This window comes from Rhipicephalus microplus, chromosome 5 (assembly GCF_043290135.1).
Source record: "Rhipicephalus microplus isolate Deutch F79 chromosome 5, USDA_Rmic, whole genome shotgun sequence".
NCBI classification, from domain to species: Eukaryota; Metazoa; Arthropoda; class Arachnida; order Ixodida; family Ixodidae; genus Rhipicephalus; species Rhipicephalus microplus.
In genome coordinates, this window is record NC_134704.1 from 184,663,855 (window position 1) to 184,682,519 (window position 18,665).

General features: G+C 47.1%; 1 protein-coding gene across 2 annotated transcripts in view; it reads right to left on the reverse strand.

Annotated features, from left to right (window-relative positions):
* Nucleotides 1-9,068: 9,068 nt before the first annotated feature.
* The window catches only part of LOC119173603 (putative 4-coumarate--CoA ligase 2), a 295,605-nt gene continuing 286,008 nt past the window's right edge, over nucleotides 9,069-18,665 (reverse strand). For both annotated transcript variants that reach the window (XM_075896290.1, XM_075896289.1), the window contains one exon: nucleotides 9,069-9,448. In XM_075896290.1, the coding sequence (XP_075752405.1) occupies nucleotides 9,318-9,448 (131 nt within the window). In that variant the 3' untranslated portion in view covers nucleotides 9,069-9,317. The remainder of the gene's footprint in view (nucleotides 9,449-18,665) is intronic.

Genomic DNA, 18,665 nt, shown 5'->3' on the forward strand with positions numbered 1-18,665 from the left:
TACCGACCCGACAGGCAAAATGATCATGGATATGTGTGAAAGCTTTATTTGATCATTTGCAACAGTACCGAGAAGTGTGAAGGGCAAATAACATGGGAGGTAGGAAGGCTGCAGTCGACGATAGATTATGCACTGATGTCACATAGGATGTATGATAAGCTCAGGGGAATGCACATAGATGAAGGCGGCTCCAGAAGTCTGGGTAGTGATCACAAACATATGAAGCTAACTTTTGGAAGAGCAGTGAAAGTGGGAAGGAAATACGATGAGCAACTACAGAAAAATTTTTATCCAGAAAGGCAAATCGAAATAGCCACTAAACAAATTGAGAAAGTAATCACGAAGGATAATAAAACAGTGTGGAGATACACGAATCTAATTAAAATAGACTGTTTGAGCTAGAGCTTGCTAAGACGCGTGACAAGTCACCCCGGAAAAGAAGACAAAAACCCAAAAGTTGGTGAGATGAGAAAGTTAGGAGAGCTATAGCAACACGTCAGGAAACCTCTAGGGAACACAGACATGCTAAACAGCGGGGTGAACCAACAGATGAGGTTGAAAAAAAAGGAAAACCTTTCTAAGCTATAGAAGGCATGCATCCTTTCTGATCAATGAAAAGATTAGAAGACAGGGAGCTCATTGGCTGGCAGAAGTACATAAGAAAGATAGAAAGGCAGCTGCAAAATTTGGCAACCATCCAAACTCCCTAAGAAATGAGACGAGCCTAGAGCAGAGGTTTATAACTACAGCCCAAGGTGCTAGGCTAGAAGGGGACGCAGCTATTGAATATATAAGAACAAGGGTAACAGAAAAATTTCAACAAAGATATGCTTTATGTACCACAATAGACAAGGATGAATCAAGTGACGCAATGGCTCAATTTTCACAACGAGAGTGGGAAAGGGCTGAGAAAAGGGTTCCTAGTAATACATCAACAGGCCCAGATGTCATTCCAATTAGGCTGATAAAGACATAAGGTCCGAAGTCTAAGCAGGCTTTGAGGGAGGCAGTGAGCAAAATAATATACGATGGTGAAGTTCCCGATGGATGGAAACTTAGATAGATGAGCATGATCTATAAAGGAAAGGGGAACAAAGATGACATAAACAACTACCGTTCTATAACAGGGACATCAGTGGTCTACAGGCTGGCGATGCAGAATATAAAGGAAATACTGCAGGCATGCATAGAGGATGAGGGGGTACTGGGGGAACTGCAGAATGGGTTTTGGAAACACAGGAGGTTGGAAGACAATCTGTTCTCACTGACGCAGCGCATCGAAATATCAGAAAAAGGAACACAGGCCCCTGTGGCTAGCATTTTTCGATACAAAGGGAGCGTACGATAGCGTGGTTCAAGAGGAATTGTGGGGAATACTCGACACACTAGGCGTGGAACGTGTAGTCACTAATCTTTTAAAGGACATCAATAAAGGTAACAAGGTAGTTGTAAAGTGAGAAAAACAGGTATCCAAACCTGCAGAGGTCAAATGGGGCCTTAGGCAGGGGTGTACCCTGTCTCCCTTGTTATTCATGATGTACCTACAAGTATTAGAGGCCAAATTAGAGGGAAGTGGACAGGGCTTCAACCTTTCTTTCGTCTAACAAGGAAAACTCATTGAACAGGCAACACCAACATTGATGTACGCGGATGCTATAGTGCTAATGGCCGACAACAAGGAAGATTTGCAGAGATTGGTGGACATCTGCGAAAATGAGTGAGATAGGTTAGATTTCAGATTGAGTAAGGATAAATCAGCAGTCAAGATATTTAACGACAATGAAGGTAGTGAGCTTAGAATACAGGAGGTCACGCAAGAGATAACAGATAAATACAAATATCTGGGCGTATGGATAAGCAATGGGGCCGAGTACCTAAGGGAACGCGAATTATACGTGTCGACTAAAGATAACAGGAGTGCAGCGGTAATGAAATACAGGGTACTGTCGAATTACAATAGGTTAGATGTTGTGAGAAGAATATGGAAAGGGGTCATGGTTCCTGGTCTGACGTTCGGCAATGCGGTCTTGTGCATGAGATCAGAAGTTCAAGGATGATTTGAAAATAATCAACGTGAAATAGGTAGGCTTGCCTTAGGCGCTCACGGGATTACACAAAATCAGAAAGTACAAGGTGATATGGGATGGACATCATTTGAGGGCAGGGAAGCTAGCAGCAAGATAAAATTTGAGAAGCGATTGAGAGAAATGGGGGAGGAGCGTTGGGCTAGGGAAGGTATTCAGCTACTTGTACATGAAGAATGTCGATACAAAATGGAGGAACCGAACCAGAAAATGGACTGGTGAGTACTTAGGAAACAGCAGGGGGCCAAACCAAAAAGAATTATCGGTTAAGAACAAGGTGAAGAAGCTGAGACCAATATGTGGAGAATTGGCATGATTAAGAAGTCCGCACTAGAGGTCTATCGAACTTTTAAGCAGAAAATTGCCAAAGAAAGGATCTATGATAATACTCGGGGGAGTTCTCTACTGTTTGGGGCTAGGACGGGAGTACTGCGAACCAAGACATATCGGGACAAATACGAAGGGGTAGACACGGTGTGCAGTGCGTGTGGAGAGGAAGAATGAACTGCCCAACACTTGATAATGTTCTGTAAAGGGCTTCGCCCTATAGTTCAGTATGATGGCGCAGAGTTTTTTAAAGCAGTTGGGTGTAGGGATAGGGAGGGCAAAATAGACTTTAAGTGGGTAGAGTTAACTGGAAGGAGGTTATATGATTGGTGGCTAAAGTCAAGGCACGAGTAAAAATAAAAGCTTCACTGCAAAATACGAATCATCAACCTCACTTTTTAAAAAAAAATAAACCTAGTTTTTGGTTCATTAAGTATTACGGCTTGGTGGCGCCACCCACCGCCTGATTTAAAGGTTACAGCCATATCCATCCATCCACCCATCCATCCATCCATGATGGCCACGCAGTATGCCCGGTTTCAGTTGCGACTGGAACCGTAATATTTATCATTTTCATTCATCGGGTCAACGCTGCCAGTTGAAGTTTTCATTGGCACTCTCGCACTTAAATTATATATATCTGTTCCTTCCGAGACAGGGTCAACAAGCTGTCAATATCACTGGTCCCGTTAATTCGGGAGGTGATCGCCGGGCTGACTTCAAGGGCCGAAGTATCGGCCCCCCGAACCGCACCACGAAAGCGTGGACAATTTAGAAGTGGTCCTATTTGGCGCGCCAGCGGACGCCGGCTGCGGCCCAAAGAACAAGTCAGAGCCGAGAATTTATAAACAAAACAAAATTATATTCTCATTTATGGCAGATTAAAATGATACACAAGTATGCACACTCGACAATAGTTGAATACAATATGTCACCATTCAAACAACGTACTACGCAGTACAGCCAGCCACTATCGAGAGAACGGACACAGACAACAACACGCACTACAATGCAGTCGCATGCATCGAACAACCAAGACACTTATAGACTAAAGAGTTAGAAAACCTATTCAGTCCAAAGTTCTTGGAACATAAGTCTGGATGATACTCTTCCGAGAATCACTCACTAAAAGTCCAGCGTTGTTGTCGTTCCGCTGCCCCCGAAGTTTCTCTTCCAGGAAACCTCGCGTCTTCACTTGGTCGCTCTCAAAGCTTCAAACTTCGCCGGAAACACGTCGGCTTCCCACAGGCAGCTGTTCCCACGCGTGTTCGCTCGATAGCGGTAGACACACACTCTTGCCTGCAGCTCAAGTCTTCACGCCTAAGGTTGATATCCTCTCCTTCTCCTCCTTTGTCACGCAAGACAAAAGGCTTCGCCCACAAGGCGGAACACCCTACGCACTCTGGCGCATACTTTCTTCTTCTCCTGCTTTGTCACTAAGGACAAAACCTTCACCGACCGACGCGGCAGAATACCCTACGCACTGTGGCGCTAACTTCCTTCTTCTCCTGATCTCCCATCTCTGCTGCTCGGTTAAATACCTTCCGCGCGAGATTCCAGAAAATTCTCTTCATTTCGTCGGCGCGATGCGCAGCGAAGGCTGGGGGAATGGGCGAGACGGTACGAGGGCCGTCCGCGACGGAAGACACAACCCTGCATCACCACGCCCCTTTCCATCGAGAACGTTCTAGGTCTTGCTCGGCCGCCGATGCGAGGAGGTTCGACGGTGAACCTACGCTTCCGGGGCGAGAGAGTTATTGGATGCTTGTTTTCTTTTTTCTTATTGTTGACCTCTCGGCGCTTCGTCGCAAGAATTTGGCGGCGCAACGTTTTTGAGTGCTCGTTTTGTGACACTCAATCACCTATGTGGTATACCCACCTATCGCCAAACGGGGTATGTTAGGGCGTGCTACATACCACACAAGTATGGAGCAAAAGGTTTGGCGACGTACGTAGGTGAACGGGATTTGCAAGTTAATCATGTCAAGACCCGTCAAACGCATTCGACAAGCTTTCTAATCCCTAAATATCAATTCTGATTTACGCCAAGATAGGGAGGCATCCGTCCATTCATCCATTCGTCCGTCCGTCCGTCCGTCCATCCATCCATCTATCCACCCACCCACCCATCTATACGCCCATCCACCCATCCATCCATCCATCCATCCATCCATCCATCCACCCACCTACCCACCCACCCATCCCTCCATTCATTCATACATACATACATACATACATACACACACACATACATACATACATACATACATACATACATACATACATACATACATACATACATACATACATACATACATACATACATACATACATCCGTTCGTCCGTCCTTCCTTCCCTCCTCTCTCCCTTCCTTCCTTCCTTCCTTCCTTCCTTCCTTCCTTCCTTCCTTCCTTCCTTCCTTCCTTCCTTCCTTCCTTCCTTCCTTCCTTCCATCCTTCCTTCCTTTCTTCCTTCCTTCCTTTAGCCATATACTATGCCTTGCTGGTCTACTATTACATCGCTTGTCTACTCTTACAGCTGCTCTTACATCGTGTTCTTTGCATCAGTGAATTGTAGAGGTAGAAGACAAAAACAGAATCATGAAAACGGGAAGTAAGTTGTTTACACCACAATACGCGTACGAAAAAACAAAAGAGCTTAGTTCACCTAACTTGATTAAGCGCTGTTTTTGTAGCGTTAGCTACACTGGCCTCGCTGAGCCAATTCAGCGTGGCACTAGTCTGCGCATGCGCAACGTTACTCCGCCGCCGCCGTGCACGGCTCGCCGCCGGTGTGCGCGCAATTCGATGCGCTGCGCAGACGACCAGTGGTGTCACGCACTGAAGCCGGCACCTCCCTCGCACTCGGCTGCGGCTGCGCGCGACTCGCCGCCGCCGGTGTGCGCTTTCCAGAGAAGTGCCGTCATAGCCTTGGAAGACATATGGACGCCGACGCGCGCGCCTTCCCTGTGCAGTCGCCATCTGACATTTTGCTGAAGCCGCTTGATAGCGCCTCTGACTGGCGTTTGCCACTGTGGTATAGCCATGGAAAACGAGAGTGCAAATGCTGCTCAACGGTGCAGTAGAGCGGGGAAGCTTTACTCATCGGATCCCAATGTAGTTGCCCGGCAAAATAAATATACGTGTGTCGTTGCAGCAGCAGTAAGCATCATAATCAAGGTAATCCTAGACACTCTGGAAAGATAAGAATTATCAGCTCAACCTTTGCTAACGCTACGTATATCCTTGCATATCTGAGCTAAGCCACTGCCATTTTTTGTTATGATGTTTAAAAGAATAAAGAATTACAAATGTACATCTTAAGACTGTGATATGCGTGTAGTATTTAAAAATGCACTAAAAAGTAATAAGGATGAAGGAAAACAAAATACTCTTCAATATCACAGCGAGAAATTGAAACTGAAACAAAAGCTTGTTTTTCTTTCGGTGGCGGCATCTAATAGGGTGCTGTGAACTGATTCACTGGTTGACAAAAAAAAATGCTCCGGCACGTGGCATTGAACCCACGACGGCGCGCGGATGTTCAGCTCCGCAACTGAGCGACTAACGCACTCGGCCACGATAGACGCAGACCCGCCTGTGATAAGGAAGGGTTCATAAATATACCACAACCAATTTAAGGACCGTGTTGCAAAAAGCGAGTTTGGGAACATTGCTATCCCAATCGCGGCACGTTGAGAATAACTTCAATAGAAAGCTGAGTGTCAGCGCTACATACGGGGCGTTGACCATTAATATAACCTGCTCAGTCTCACTGCAGTAAATGTCTTTGTCTCGAAAAACAGGACACTTTTTTGCCATTTCCGCAGAATCTCGTTGTACGATCTTTAACTGCTCTGGGAACTAAATTGAAGCTTACCCCAACATAATCGCTGCAGTCTTCTCGTCTGTTTAGGTTCCCAGACGCGCTCTGTTGCATGTGTTTTTCAACATTCACCCTCTACAAATATTAAAAAAATCTTCGGTTCCATTGAAAACGCACTAGCTTCGAGCCGGGACCACCAGGGGCACTGGCTGTTGTGTCTAAAGATGCTAGGTATAATGGGCTACGTTGAAGTTTCGCCCTAACCTTTACGGCAGGCCCTTTAGAGTTGTCAGCGACCACCCCGCCCTGTGGTGGCTAGCTCACTCGAGAGACCCTTCCAGTCACCTCGTATGGTGGAGCCTATAGGACTTCAGGAAATCGCCGTTACTGTCGTTTACAAGTGTGGTGTAAACACTCTGACGCCAACTGCCTGTATCGTGCCCCCATCGAAGCACCTCCGCTGGACGACCCACATGATGACTGCTTCTTGGGAAACCCAGGTGCTGACGATTTCGCCGAGTGACAATGTGATGACTCGGAACTCAAAAGCCTAGTAGATTTCCTTGAGGGTGACAGCGCGACTGTTCCGAATGTATTCAAGAGAGGACTGGCGTCGTTTTTTCTGCAAGACGGAGTTATATCTGCGAACTCAACACCTTTTCGTGGTCCCCTCAGCAGGAAGACCAGAAGCACTGCACACTCTAGAAGACGACCTGACAGCTGGACACCTCGGTGTTTACCGTAACCTTGCGAGAATACTGGAAAAGTACCACTGGCCACAATTCCGCCGATGTCACTCGTTACTCCAGGACATGTCGAGGCTGTAAATAACGATAAACACCGCCGACAAGACCAGCGGGCTTCCTTCAGCTGATCGAACAACCTCACCATCCATTCCCGGAAATCGATATGAACCTGCTGGAACTGTTTCCTACGTCGACTTGCGGAAATAAATGAATCGTACTTAGAGGCAGTGCACGATGAAGGCCAAGTTTTTTGTTCAATACAGAGGCCCTCATCACTGACAGAGGTACGGCCGTCACTGCTGAGTTAACTCAGCAAATTTCGGCATCCACACATGCCACCGCCTGACGACAGCGTACCACCCACAAACCAACGGCCTCAACGAGCGGCTAAACAAGACAGACGCTGACGAGTTCGCCATGTACGCCGATGTAGAACACAAGCCATGGGTTGCTATCCTTCCGTACGTGACCTTCGTATACAACACGGCGGTGCAGAAGATGACGCAGATGTCACCATACGTGCTAGTCTACGGATGGAACCTGGCCATGACACTTGACGACATGCTACCAAGCTTCACTGACGTGAAAAACCTCAACGTGACTGCCTTCAGCACACCGAAGAAGCCCGATAACTCGTCCGCCTCCGCATCAAGAACCAGCAGACGACCGACTGCTACCAATACAATCTTCGACGACACTTCGTGGTATACCAGCCCGGAGATCGTCTTTGGGTATAGACGCCGATACGTCAATGTAGCCTCAGTGAAAAACATTGACGTCTCGACACACTCGACCATGCTGTCTCCGACGGCATCGCGAACTCTCCATGGCGTCGTGCGCGACCTGCAATAGTTCATGCCGTGCGCCTCAAGCCATTGCATGCGCGATAACGAACTTAAGGATTGTGTTCCTTGTTCTTGTTTCTCTATTAATGTACTCTATTGCTTGTTATTTTTCGCTGTGCTTTTTTGCATTACTGTTACTCCTATTGTTCATGCATTTTTCGCAGTGTTCAGTTTTAAGCATCGCGAAGTTGCTTTGTGAAAGGGTGGCCATTTTACGCGCGTTTCTTATCTACACTTTTGTTTAATTCGGTTTTCGACCACAAAGTCTGTGTGGAATCCTCAGTGCAAGCTGCGCCTCATGGTTCTAGAAGGTTGACGATTATAGAAGATCATTTTGTTCAGATAAGCTTCACTTTGTGGACATAACAGATTATTGTCAAACCTACGCGGCCATTTGCGAAAACGCTAGAATGTTCGACACCACGTGTGTTAATGCAGACGCGCAACACCACTTGTCAGTTGAACCCTAGCTGGCGCTCTGTTCACCGCTACCAGTGCACGTGTGTTGCTGTACTATGACCTTTATGTTCCTGGCTACAAGGTCAGCGGCATAAAGAGTTTCGTCTGAACATCGAGTATGCTCCCTTCGTCCAGGTGATAACACCGTGACAACATGCGCCTAAATAATAATATCAGGGCAAACATAAGTTTACACAACGTTGTCTGGGCGGCTATTGAACAGGTGGTGACCCGTCATTGAGGTCTATAACGAGAAACTGCGATCCTGGTGATGTCTGTAGCAAGATATAATGAGAAAAAATTGCTTCCCTAACAATGAATGTCAGGTTTTTTCCTGTGTTGTAGACAAGCCGAGCGGCGGTGACGTAAGATTCTTTGTGAACACAACGACTACAAATATGGTGTAAGAAATATTTGCTGAAATGTTGAAGGACATGGTATATTTGAATGTGCAATCGGACAAAATCGCCTTCACAATTTCATCATTGAAACAAAAGAAACGTTTGCTCAGCAGGTAGGAAAAGAAACATGCCGAATTCGGCCAGCAATTTTCTACTCCAACCACAGGATGTAGTGTGCTTGTCTCTGGTTTTATCCTACGAAGCTCTATGATACTCATTTGATAGTTCAGGAACTCAAGGAAGTTCTTTGCAGATTACCGTTAATACACGGTATTTCAGAAGTAAATAAACTAAAATAAAATAAGTGAATGCTGCAGCTTAGCCCAACTATCGTCATAATGTAGGCATGTTTTCACTGTGGACGCGATGGCAAGGTCGTCGTCACGTTTCTCGGCACGATTTTCTTTGTTTAAAACAATTAGCGTCATTTTTTCAAGAATGTCATGCAGATTTAACGTCACCATTGTTCAAAACATATATCCTCGTAAAATAGAACTTTCAAGGTTCTATTTTTATGAGTTCTCAGAACTTGAATTTACGTATGAAAAAAAGATGCCCGATTGAAATGCTGACTTCGCAACAACGAAGCGTTTCTGCTGACCATCGCTGTTGAACATTGGGTTTCTTCAGTCAGGTTTGTGTCGTGAAGAAGCATGGATTCTTGCGTATTAAGTTCTTTTGCAGCTTGCCGGTGTCAGTGCGTGGCAAAGACGGGGGGAAATAGACGCCCCCGTAGAGGTGCTTGTGCTTGGCCAGGTTATCTGCGAAGTGGCAGTTAAAAAAAAGAAACATTCAATGAGCTGAGCATATCGAGAATGGCAATAAATGTAGCATTATTGTGGCAATATTTTGTTCTAACAAAACCGGCACTAGCACTGTTCGAAAAGAAAGAAAAACAACATGAAAATTACAACTCATGCCAGTGGTATTCAACACGCGGTGCGCGGACCTTTCGCAAGAGTAGGAATAAGAAGTTTTGAATTTGCTAAACAGTACTGGCGCTATATTGTCACGTATTCGATCTAGTAGAACATTGAACGGGGGTGAACCACAGACAAAACCAGCACCGAGCATTTTCTTTCGCAACGCAACCCGTGGGGTCACTATGAGTTGAAACATCACCCTGGAAATATGTACATATGAATCGGAATGCATAGCGGCTCGTTTTTTTTGTTATACACAAAATTCATTAGAACCGCCGCACAAGAGAAAGGCAAAAGAAGCATTGTCGATCCCATTTGTATAAGTTATGACGTCAATGCAAAGAAAGTAAGGTGGACGAAAAGATTACTTTATGAAGGCAGAGACCAAGCCTGCGAACTTCGAATAACGCGGCTGATGCTCTTCCAACTGAACGTCTCCAAAACCAAGCCATTCGCATCCTAACATTCAGTTCACCGATCTCCTGCGCATTCCCACTTTTTCAGCAACATAATGTACTAACAGTGTGTAATTTATTCAAACATAAATTGGGGATTCTTGTATTTAAGTGTCTTAACGGTACCATAACAGTCAAAGTTTTAGAGAAATTTCAATTGTTAAACTCTAATCCTACCAGGTTTGCCTCAAACTACAACTTTTTACTACCACATACACGCACTAACCACGGCAAGCATACTACCATATTTGCAGCTATCCAATTTTGGAATTCAGTACCACTAAGCACTAAACAATTGTCATTAGCTGCTTTTAAAAAAGAACTTAAACATCTCATCTCGCAATCATAACTCATCTTCATTTTTATATCGGCGTTCTCTTACATTTACAGCTATTACTGTGTGCGTTATTTTCACATTTATTACCCATGCACATTGGAGTTCTTTTAATAGCTGTATATCATTAATTAACGTCATTTCGTTCCCGATTCTACTGCCATTTTTATTGTATGTTTCGTTGTTTTCATAGTTATGCACAATTACTGAACATTGTTTTGTTACCATTTTTACTGGCATGTTTTATTGCATGTTTGCGTTGTTTTTGTTACTATCAATAATTACTTAATCGCTTTTTGTTGCCATTTTGTTGTACTTATCAACATGTCATTTTCTAACAGGAGGTCTCCTTTCAGCCTTGTGCTATGGGACCTCCTTCTGTATATACTACCCCAATGCGTGTATATTTTTTGCGACAAATAAAGATTTCTTCTTCTTCTTCTTCTTCACTACAGATGTGGTGTGACGTCACTGCAACGTTTGTGCACCTTCTTAGAGAAATACGACAGTTTCGGACGTGCTTACGATGAGCTTCGGTTGGGAGAATCAGCATTTAGGTACACCCTAGAGGCGAAATAAAATACATTCTAAGCATTTGCCGAGTCCGACCATTCATGTGTAGTGCCTATAGAAAAAACAACATAAGGGTTGTTTTAGCCAGGAAATTTGATGGCACCACTCCTTCAAGCTTTTCGTTAGGCCACGTGCTTGAACAGAAACTTCAGCAAAACGGAGAGGCAAGTGTAGGGCGTAAAAACACGGACTAGAAAGGGTACACAATAATGGTGTTGTGTAATCTTTTTTGTGCGTGTTTCTTCGCGCTACATTTATATTGTTAAAGAAACTCTACCAAGCTTGCTTTTGTCGCGTTAATATCTGTGGCCCTGTGCGTGGTATATATAGTAAGGCATAACTATTTGTCATATTCGAAAACCCAAGCGACGGCCCCAGTTGGTTTAGTAATAATTATTTAGGAATATCACTCTAATTGAATCAAAAATACACGAACAAACTGCAGTTCTTTTCATCGAGCATGAGGTGCAACATGGCGCGACTTTCCATCTACCCCAGCCACACTAGCCCCTCGAGTCCCCCTTACTGCGATGCAACATGGGCTTCCGCCCTCAATTCAGAACCCTGCCGACGTTTATGACAGAAATCCACACGCGATTATCCCAAATTTGGTAATTTGATGCTCATTTGCACTGTTGTAACGACCGATGTAGCATTTGACTGCCAAGGTAGACAATAGACTGCCGAGGTAGCAATTCGAAGAGCAGCCTGGCAGCGATGATCTCATGTGTTCGTGAATGACAAAGTGGCATAAATTGGCGATTATTTCGCCTTTTCTTATGTTCACTCATGCTGGCGTTACACTTCGAAAAAAAGTTATCTTAAGACGCGTGCTGTTCTCTTTTGGGATAGTTGTGAAAGCTAGCGTCCTTTTTACGGGTAAATGAGGCACACAGGCAAATAGCAGTACTACATTGCACAGCACTCGATCACCGCAGAGCAAAAATAGATTCGTTTGTAACACAGTATGTCCAGAAAAACTGAATTGAGATACTTTTTCACGAACTCGATCGCCATAGAGGCGTTGTGTGGTGGGATTGTAAGTCCACTTGTTTGTACGACCAGAGTTGCGCCGGTGATGTGATCTCAGTTGATGGCCTTGACTGCGCATTAAACTATGTGGCCTGCGTCATACACCTCCGCCCCATCATCGAGACACAGCAATGTTTCGCAAGTTTTATCTACATACCTGTAGATGCTATAGAAAGGTACTCTTACTGAATTATCGAAAGAAACACGTGAACTAGTTAGCATCATATGGCGGAAACTGTCAATGGCGAGTGCAAACACTCACACATAGCTAGTTTTAATGTGTTACCAGTAATGCGGTTCATGAAAATGGTGTGTTTGTTGGCCATCTGGGAGATTCCTTGGCCCCGTCGACTGGGCCACAAATAAAGCAAGTTCATATTGAAATTGAAAAAATTTCATTACAGGTGTTAGTTGAACTTCGCGATGCTGTTCTGCAAAGTTCTTGCACGTTCTTTACTGCCATTTCTTATACAGCTGTATATTTAGTGGCAAGCCTCCCTATTGTTTTCTCCTTTGTGTGAACGGTCTTTTTGTACATGTATGGAACACTTTCTCGGCCAATATTCTCTTCTTGTTATGTGTTATCCTCTATTCAAACCTTAATTTGCTTTCAGCTTCCCTCGTTTTAAAACTGTAGCCGATTCCATGCCACCCTTTACAGGCTTTTTAATAATTATTATTGTAAGGGTTTAACGTGGCCCATTGATCATGAGAGACGCCGTGGTGGAAATATCCAGAAGTTTTGACAACCTGGGGATTTTTAACGTGCACCTAATTATAAGGCTTTTGTCGTCTCTTTTGTCGTCTTCCCATGAGCACCTAACGCGAGGCATAACGGAGCCCTTCGATTCACATCCATTCCTGATACACGTCTGACCTCATGCACACTGCCAAGTTTTCAGAACCATTAAACATTTCGACAGACTTCGATGCACCTCGTACCTGTAGCAATTCAATAAGGCTCTGTGCTTCGTTATTGTAGTGTACCTGTTTCCTTTTGCAGCTGAAGCTTTATCCTGTACCTCTATTTACCTATCCACCTCATTCATCTATACTACGAGGTACCTCTACTCACTTTTCCTCAAATGTACTGGCCTTATATGGACACTGCTTGATCAATGGGATAATTGAATATTATCAATACGCTTTTCGTTGCATTAAATCTTAGTCCTGGACCTTCACATTCTTTTTCACATATGCCAACCAGCCACTGCACATCATCTGGACTGTTTGCAAATAAAACAATGTCGTGCGCATGAAATAAACCTGGAAACATCTGCTCAATCGTCTGTCCGCCCTGTTGATATGCTAGATTAAAAACATTGCTCTTAGTGTTTTTTTTATCCTCGCCATTCACAGAATGAGCAGCAGCGGTGATAAAGGACACCAGCGTTTAACTGCGTTTTGCTGCTTATTCGTTCTACTTCTATGCAAACTGTATTTACTAGGTATATATCTCTTAAAAACTTGACGGCATCATCGCCTATGGCGAAAATGCTTGAGGCCCATATGCTTAGATTTATGTGGGTGAAATTTCCGATGCGGTCCACTTTGGCATCTTTCAACCATATTAAGGTTTTGGGACGTTACACTTCAGCAATTTATAATATCTACTTTATCCCATAATTTTCTGATTGACATTGATGTTGTCAAACGCCACAGGGATATGTGAGTAAAAGCCATGTACAATTGTTTTTTTCGTTACAGAGAATACAAAACCTTGCGTAAAAACAAATAGGTTAGTGTCTAACCAACTGTTGAATGAAATATTTAAAGCGCGCTTGTTAGTGTACCTAGTAAAAGCATCGAGGTACCCTGAGAAACACATCTTGTGAAATATCTCTGCTGATAGTCAAGCCTCGGTCACGATGAAAGCATCTCCACCTACCACTAACCATTCGTAAATGATACGTAATGCTTGCCGTGCTAAAGGTTGCATGTGGGGTGGTCTAGCTGCAAAGCACGGCACGCCTTAGACCAAAGGATCGCAGGTTAGAAATAATTGGTCCCGCTGAATTGAAGATTATTCGTTGTTCTTGTGTTTGCATCTCTCTCAATTTTTTTCTAACGAAAAACAGTAATTTTCTACTTACCATGGATGACATCGACACCGTGTTTTCCCTTATTGTGTAGGTTATTGTCACGATGTTGTGATACACGCCACACTTGAGAGGAAGCACGCAGAAGTCAGGGCGGTGTCAGGCGAACTGTTTATTGGGCGAACTTGTGCCCAGCAAAACAAGGCCAAACACAACTCACAGCAGCAGCGGCGTGAACAGTCGTCGGCCGACGGAAAAAGACTGACCAGTGGCGCACTGCGCCGGCTTTTATACACGCGTCGTAACGCGTTCCAGAGTGGCATACAAGATAAACGCGGCCTGCGTTGCGCTTAACAGAAAGTGATAGCGGTTTCCTTCGTAAACCAAAAGAACCGCACGTGTCAGTCTTTTATACACGCGTCATAACGCGTTCCAGAGTGGCATACAAGATAAACGCGGCCTGCGTTGCGCTTAACAGAAAGTGGTAGCGGCTTTCTTCGTACGTGTCACTATAACGCGTTCCAGAGTGGCATACAAGATAAACGCGGCCTGCGTTGCGCTTAACAGAAAGTGGTAGCGGCTTTCTTCGTACGTGTCACTACCCCCCTCTGAAAAAGCATCGTCCCGATGCTAAAGACAGAACATAAGAGAGAGAGTACATGCAATAAATTACATTAACAATGCGTCACAGCTAATCAGTGCGCGTAATAAGGTTTAAGTCGCACCACGTGTACGACTTCGGGTCGTGCACGGCGTCGTTGGGATGACGTTAAGCCATCGGGCACGACCTCATAGTCCACTTCACCACGACGTCGGACTACCTTGTAGGGTCCAAAGTAGCGTCGCAGGAGCTTCTCAGACAATCCCCGTCGTCGTATCGGCGTCCAGACCCAGACAAGGTCGCCGGGATGGTATTCGGTGTGGTGTCGTCGAAGGTTGTAGTGGCGCCTGTCGACCGTCTGTTGGCTCTTGATACGCAGGCGGGATAGCTGTCGAGCTTCTTCAGCACGATCCAGGTAGCTGGCGACGTCGAGGTCTTCTTCGTCGGTGCCGACCGGTAGCATAGCGTCAAGCGTCGTTGTTGGGCTCCGTCCGTAGACGAGCTTTTATGGAGCAAACTGCGTCGTTTCCTGCACGGCCGTGTTGTACGCGAAGGTTACATACGGGAGTATGGCGTCCCACGTCTTGTGTTCGACGTCCACGTACATGGCCAGCATGTCGGCGATGGTCTTATTTAGACGCTCGGTGAGGCCATTCGTCTGTGGGTGGTACGCGGTGGTTCGGCGGTGGCTTGTCTGACTGTACCTCAAGATCGCCTGCGTTAGGTCAGCCGTAAAGGCCGTACCTCTGTCGGTGATGAGGACCTCGGAGGCTCCGTGGCGGAGGACGATGTTCTCAATGAAGAACTTGGCGACCTCGGCGGCAGTGCCCTTGGGCAAGGCCCTTGTTTCGGCATAGCGGGTGAGGTAGTCAGTCACTACGACAATCCATTTGTTGCCAGAAGTTGACGTCGGGAACGGCCCCAGTAAGTCCATGCCGATTTGTTGAAATGGCCGTTGAGGTGGTTCGACGGGTTGCAGAAGTCCGGCTGGCCTAGTTGTCGGCGTCTTGCGTCGCTGACAGTCTCTGCATGTTTTTACGTAGTGGGCGACGTCGGCAGTGAGGCGAGGCCAATAGTACTTCTCTTGTATTCGTGACAGTGTGCGGGAAACACCAAGATGTCCGGCTGTCGGGTCGTCGTGTAATGCTTCCAGAACCTCTGGACGTAACGCTGAAGGCACCACGAGGAGGTGGTCAGCGCGGAGCGGCGAGAAGTTCTTCTTCAGGAGGACGTTGTTTCGCAGGAAAAACGAAGCCAGTCCTCGGCTAAATACTTTCGGCACGTCGGCGGTCTTGCCTTGCAGGTAGTCCATGAGGATCTTGAGCTCTGGGTCAGCTCGTTGGCGTTCCGCGAAGTCGTCGGTACTTATGGGTCCCAGGAAAGAGTCGTTGTCCTGGTCATCCTGGGGTGGCGGATCGACAGGGGCGCGAGACAAGCAGTCGGCGTCAGAGTGCTTTCGTCCGCTCTTGTAGACGACGGTGATGTCAAATTCTTGTAGTCTGAGACTCCACCGTGCGAGGCGCCCTGATGGATCCTTCAAGTTAGCTAGCCAACACAAGGCGTGGTGGTCACTCACGACTTTGAAAGGCCTGCCGTACATGTAGGGGCGGAACTTTGATGTAGCCCAGATGATGGCAAGGCATTCCTTTTCTGTCGTGAAATAATTGGCTTCTGCCTTCGAAAGTGACCGGCTAGCATAACTGATGACCCTTTCAAGTCCGTCGGTCCTCTGCACGATCACGGCGCCGAGCCCTGTGCTGCTTGCGTCCGTGTGAATTTCGGTGTCAGCTTCTTCGTCGAAGTGCGCTAGTATTGGCGGCGTTTGCAGGCGTCACTTTAATTCTTGAAATGCCTCGACTTGCGGCGTTTCCCATTTGAAGTCGACGTCGGCCTTCGTGAGGTACGTCAGTGGCTCGGCGATCCGCGAAAAGTTCTTCACGAAGCGTCTGTAATAAGCGCAGAGGCCAAGAAATCGGCGTTTTGCTTTCTTGTCGGTGGGTGCAGGAGAGTCGGCGATCGCAGCTGTTTTCTGTGGATCAGGGAGCACTCCCGACTTGCTGATAGCGTGGCCAAGGAACAATAGTTCCTAGTAGGCGAAGCGGCACTTTTCTGGCTTCAGGGTATGTCCCGAGGCTTTGATTACCCGAAGAACAGCTTCAAGGCGCCGGAGGTGCTCGTCGAAGTTGGAAGAAAATACGACTACGTCGTCCAAGTAGACGAGGCAAGTCTGCCACTTCAAGCCTGCGAGTACTGTGTCCATAACCCGTTGGAACGTCGCAGGCGCCGAGCAAAGACCAAAGGGCATGACCTTAAACTCGAATAGGCCGTCTGGTGTTATGAAGGCAGTCTTCTCTCGGTCTCTCTCGTCTACTTCGATTTGCCAGTAGCCGGTTTTGAGATCCATCGACGAAAACTACTTGGCGTTGTAGAGTCTGTCCAGAGCATCGTCTATCGGTGGGAGGGGATACACGTCTTTCTTCGTGATCTTGTTCAGGCGACGATAATCGACGCAAAAACGTAGGGTTCCGTCCTTCTTCTTCACCAACACCACGGGTGATGCCCACGGACTCGTAGACGGCTGAATGATGTCGTCACGCAGCATTTCATCGACTTGTTGCTTGATGGCCTTGCGTTCCCGTGCAGAAACTCGGTAGGGGCTCTGACGGAGCGGACGGGCATATTTGTCGGTTATGATGCGATGTTTCGCGAGAGGGGTCTGACGAAGCCTCGATGACGACGAGAAGCAGTCCTTGTATTGGTGGAGTAAGGCTTTGAGCTCCTTTTGTTGCTGCCTGGAAAGGCTTTGATTGACGTCGAAGGCGAGCGCGGACACTGCTGTCGATGTTGCGGCTCCCTGAGAATCGGTGAGGGCGAAGGCATTGCTCGCTTCCACAAATTCGCTTAGATGTGCTACCGTCGTGCCCCTATTCAAGTGCCTATATTCGTTGCTGAAGTTCGTCACCATTACCTTGGCTTCGCCGTTATGAAGCTTGGCTATGCCTCTTGCGACGCACATCTGACGGTCTAGGAGCAGGTGCTGGTCGCCTTCGATGACACCTTGTAAGTTGGTAGACGCTTTGGTGCCGACGGAAATGATGACGCTCGACAGTGGCGGGATGGTTACCTGCTCTTCTGTCACATTCAAGGCATTGTGAGCGACGTTGCAGTCTGACGCCGTTGCATTATCCGTGGACAGCGTGATTGACCTGGATCTTAGGTCGATGACTGCGCCTTGCTGGTCCAGGAAATCCATGCCTAAAATGACGTCTCGCGAGCATTGCTGCAGGACCACAAAATTTACAGAATACGTCTGGCTGTGAATCGTGACTCTTGCCGTGCAGGTTCCAGTCGGTGTTATAAGGTGGCCCCCTGCTGTTCGGATATCCGGTCCTTCCCATGCAGTCTTTACCTTCTTGAGCTTAGCGGCGAAGAGACCACTGATGATAGAGTAGTCGGCGCCGGTATCGACTAGGGTGGTGACGCTGTGGCCGTCGATGATCACGTCGAGGTCAGTGGTTCGTCGTCTGGCGTTCCGGTTATGTCGGGGCGTCGGATCACGGCTGCGTCGGCTTGGTCCGGTGCTGCTATGTCGCGTCGGCGGCGAGGCTTTGTCGTAAAGACTCTGCTCAGGTGGCGTACTGCGACTACGTCGGGAAAGTTCGTGCGTCGTGGTCGTCGTCTATGGCAGCGGCGGCGGCGGCAGATCTTCGGCATTGCGTCGTGCAGCAACCGCACCTCCATCGGTAGCTGCCTTTAGTTTCCCGGGTAGGGGCTTGGGGATCGGCCCCGGTTAGGGCCGGTGTACTGGCGGCGATCCGGGGAGACGTAGCAGCCAGGCGAAGGTGAACGGGATGGTCGTCGTTGTTGCCACTGCGATCCGGCGATGTAGTCGGCGATGTCGCGAGGTCGCTCACCTGGGCGCGGATGCGGCGCGTTCACGTCGAAGCCCCGCAGTCCCATCTCACGGAACTGGCAGTAGCGGTAGGTGTGCCCGGCTTCGCCGCAGTGGTAGCATAGTGGG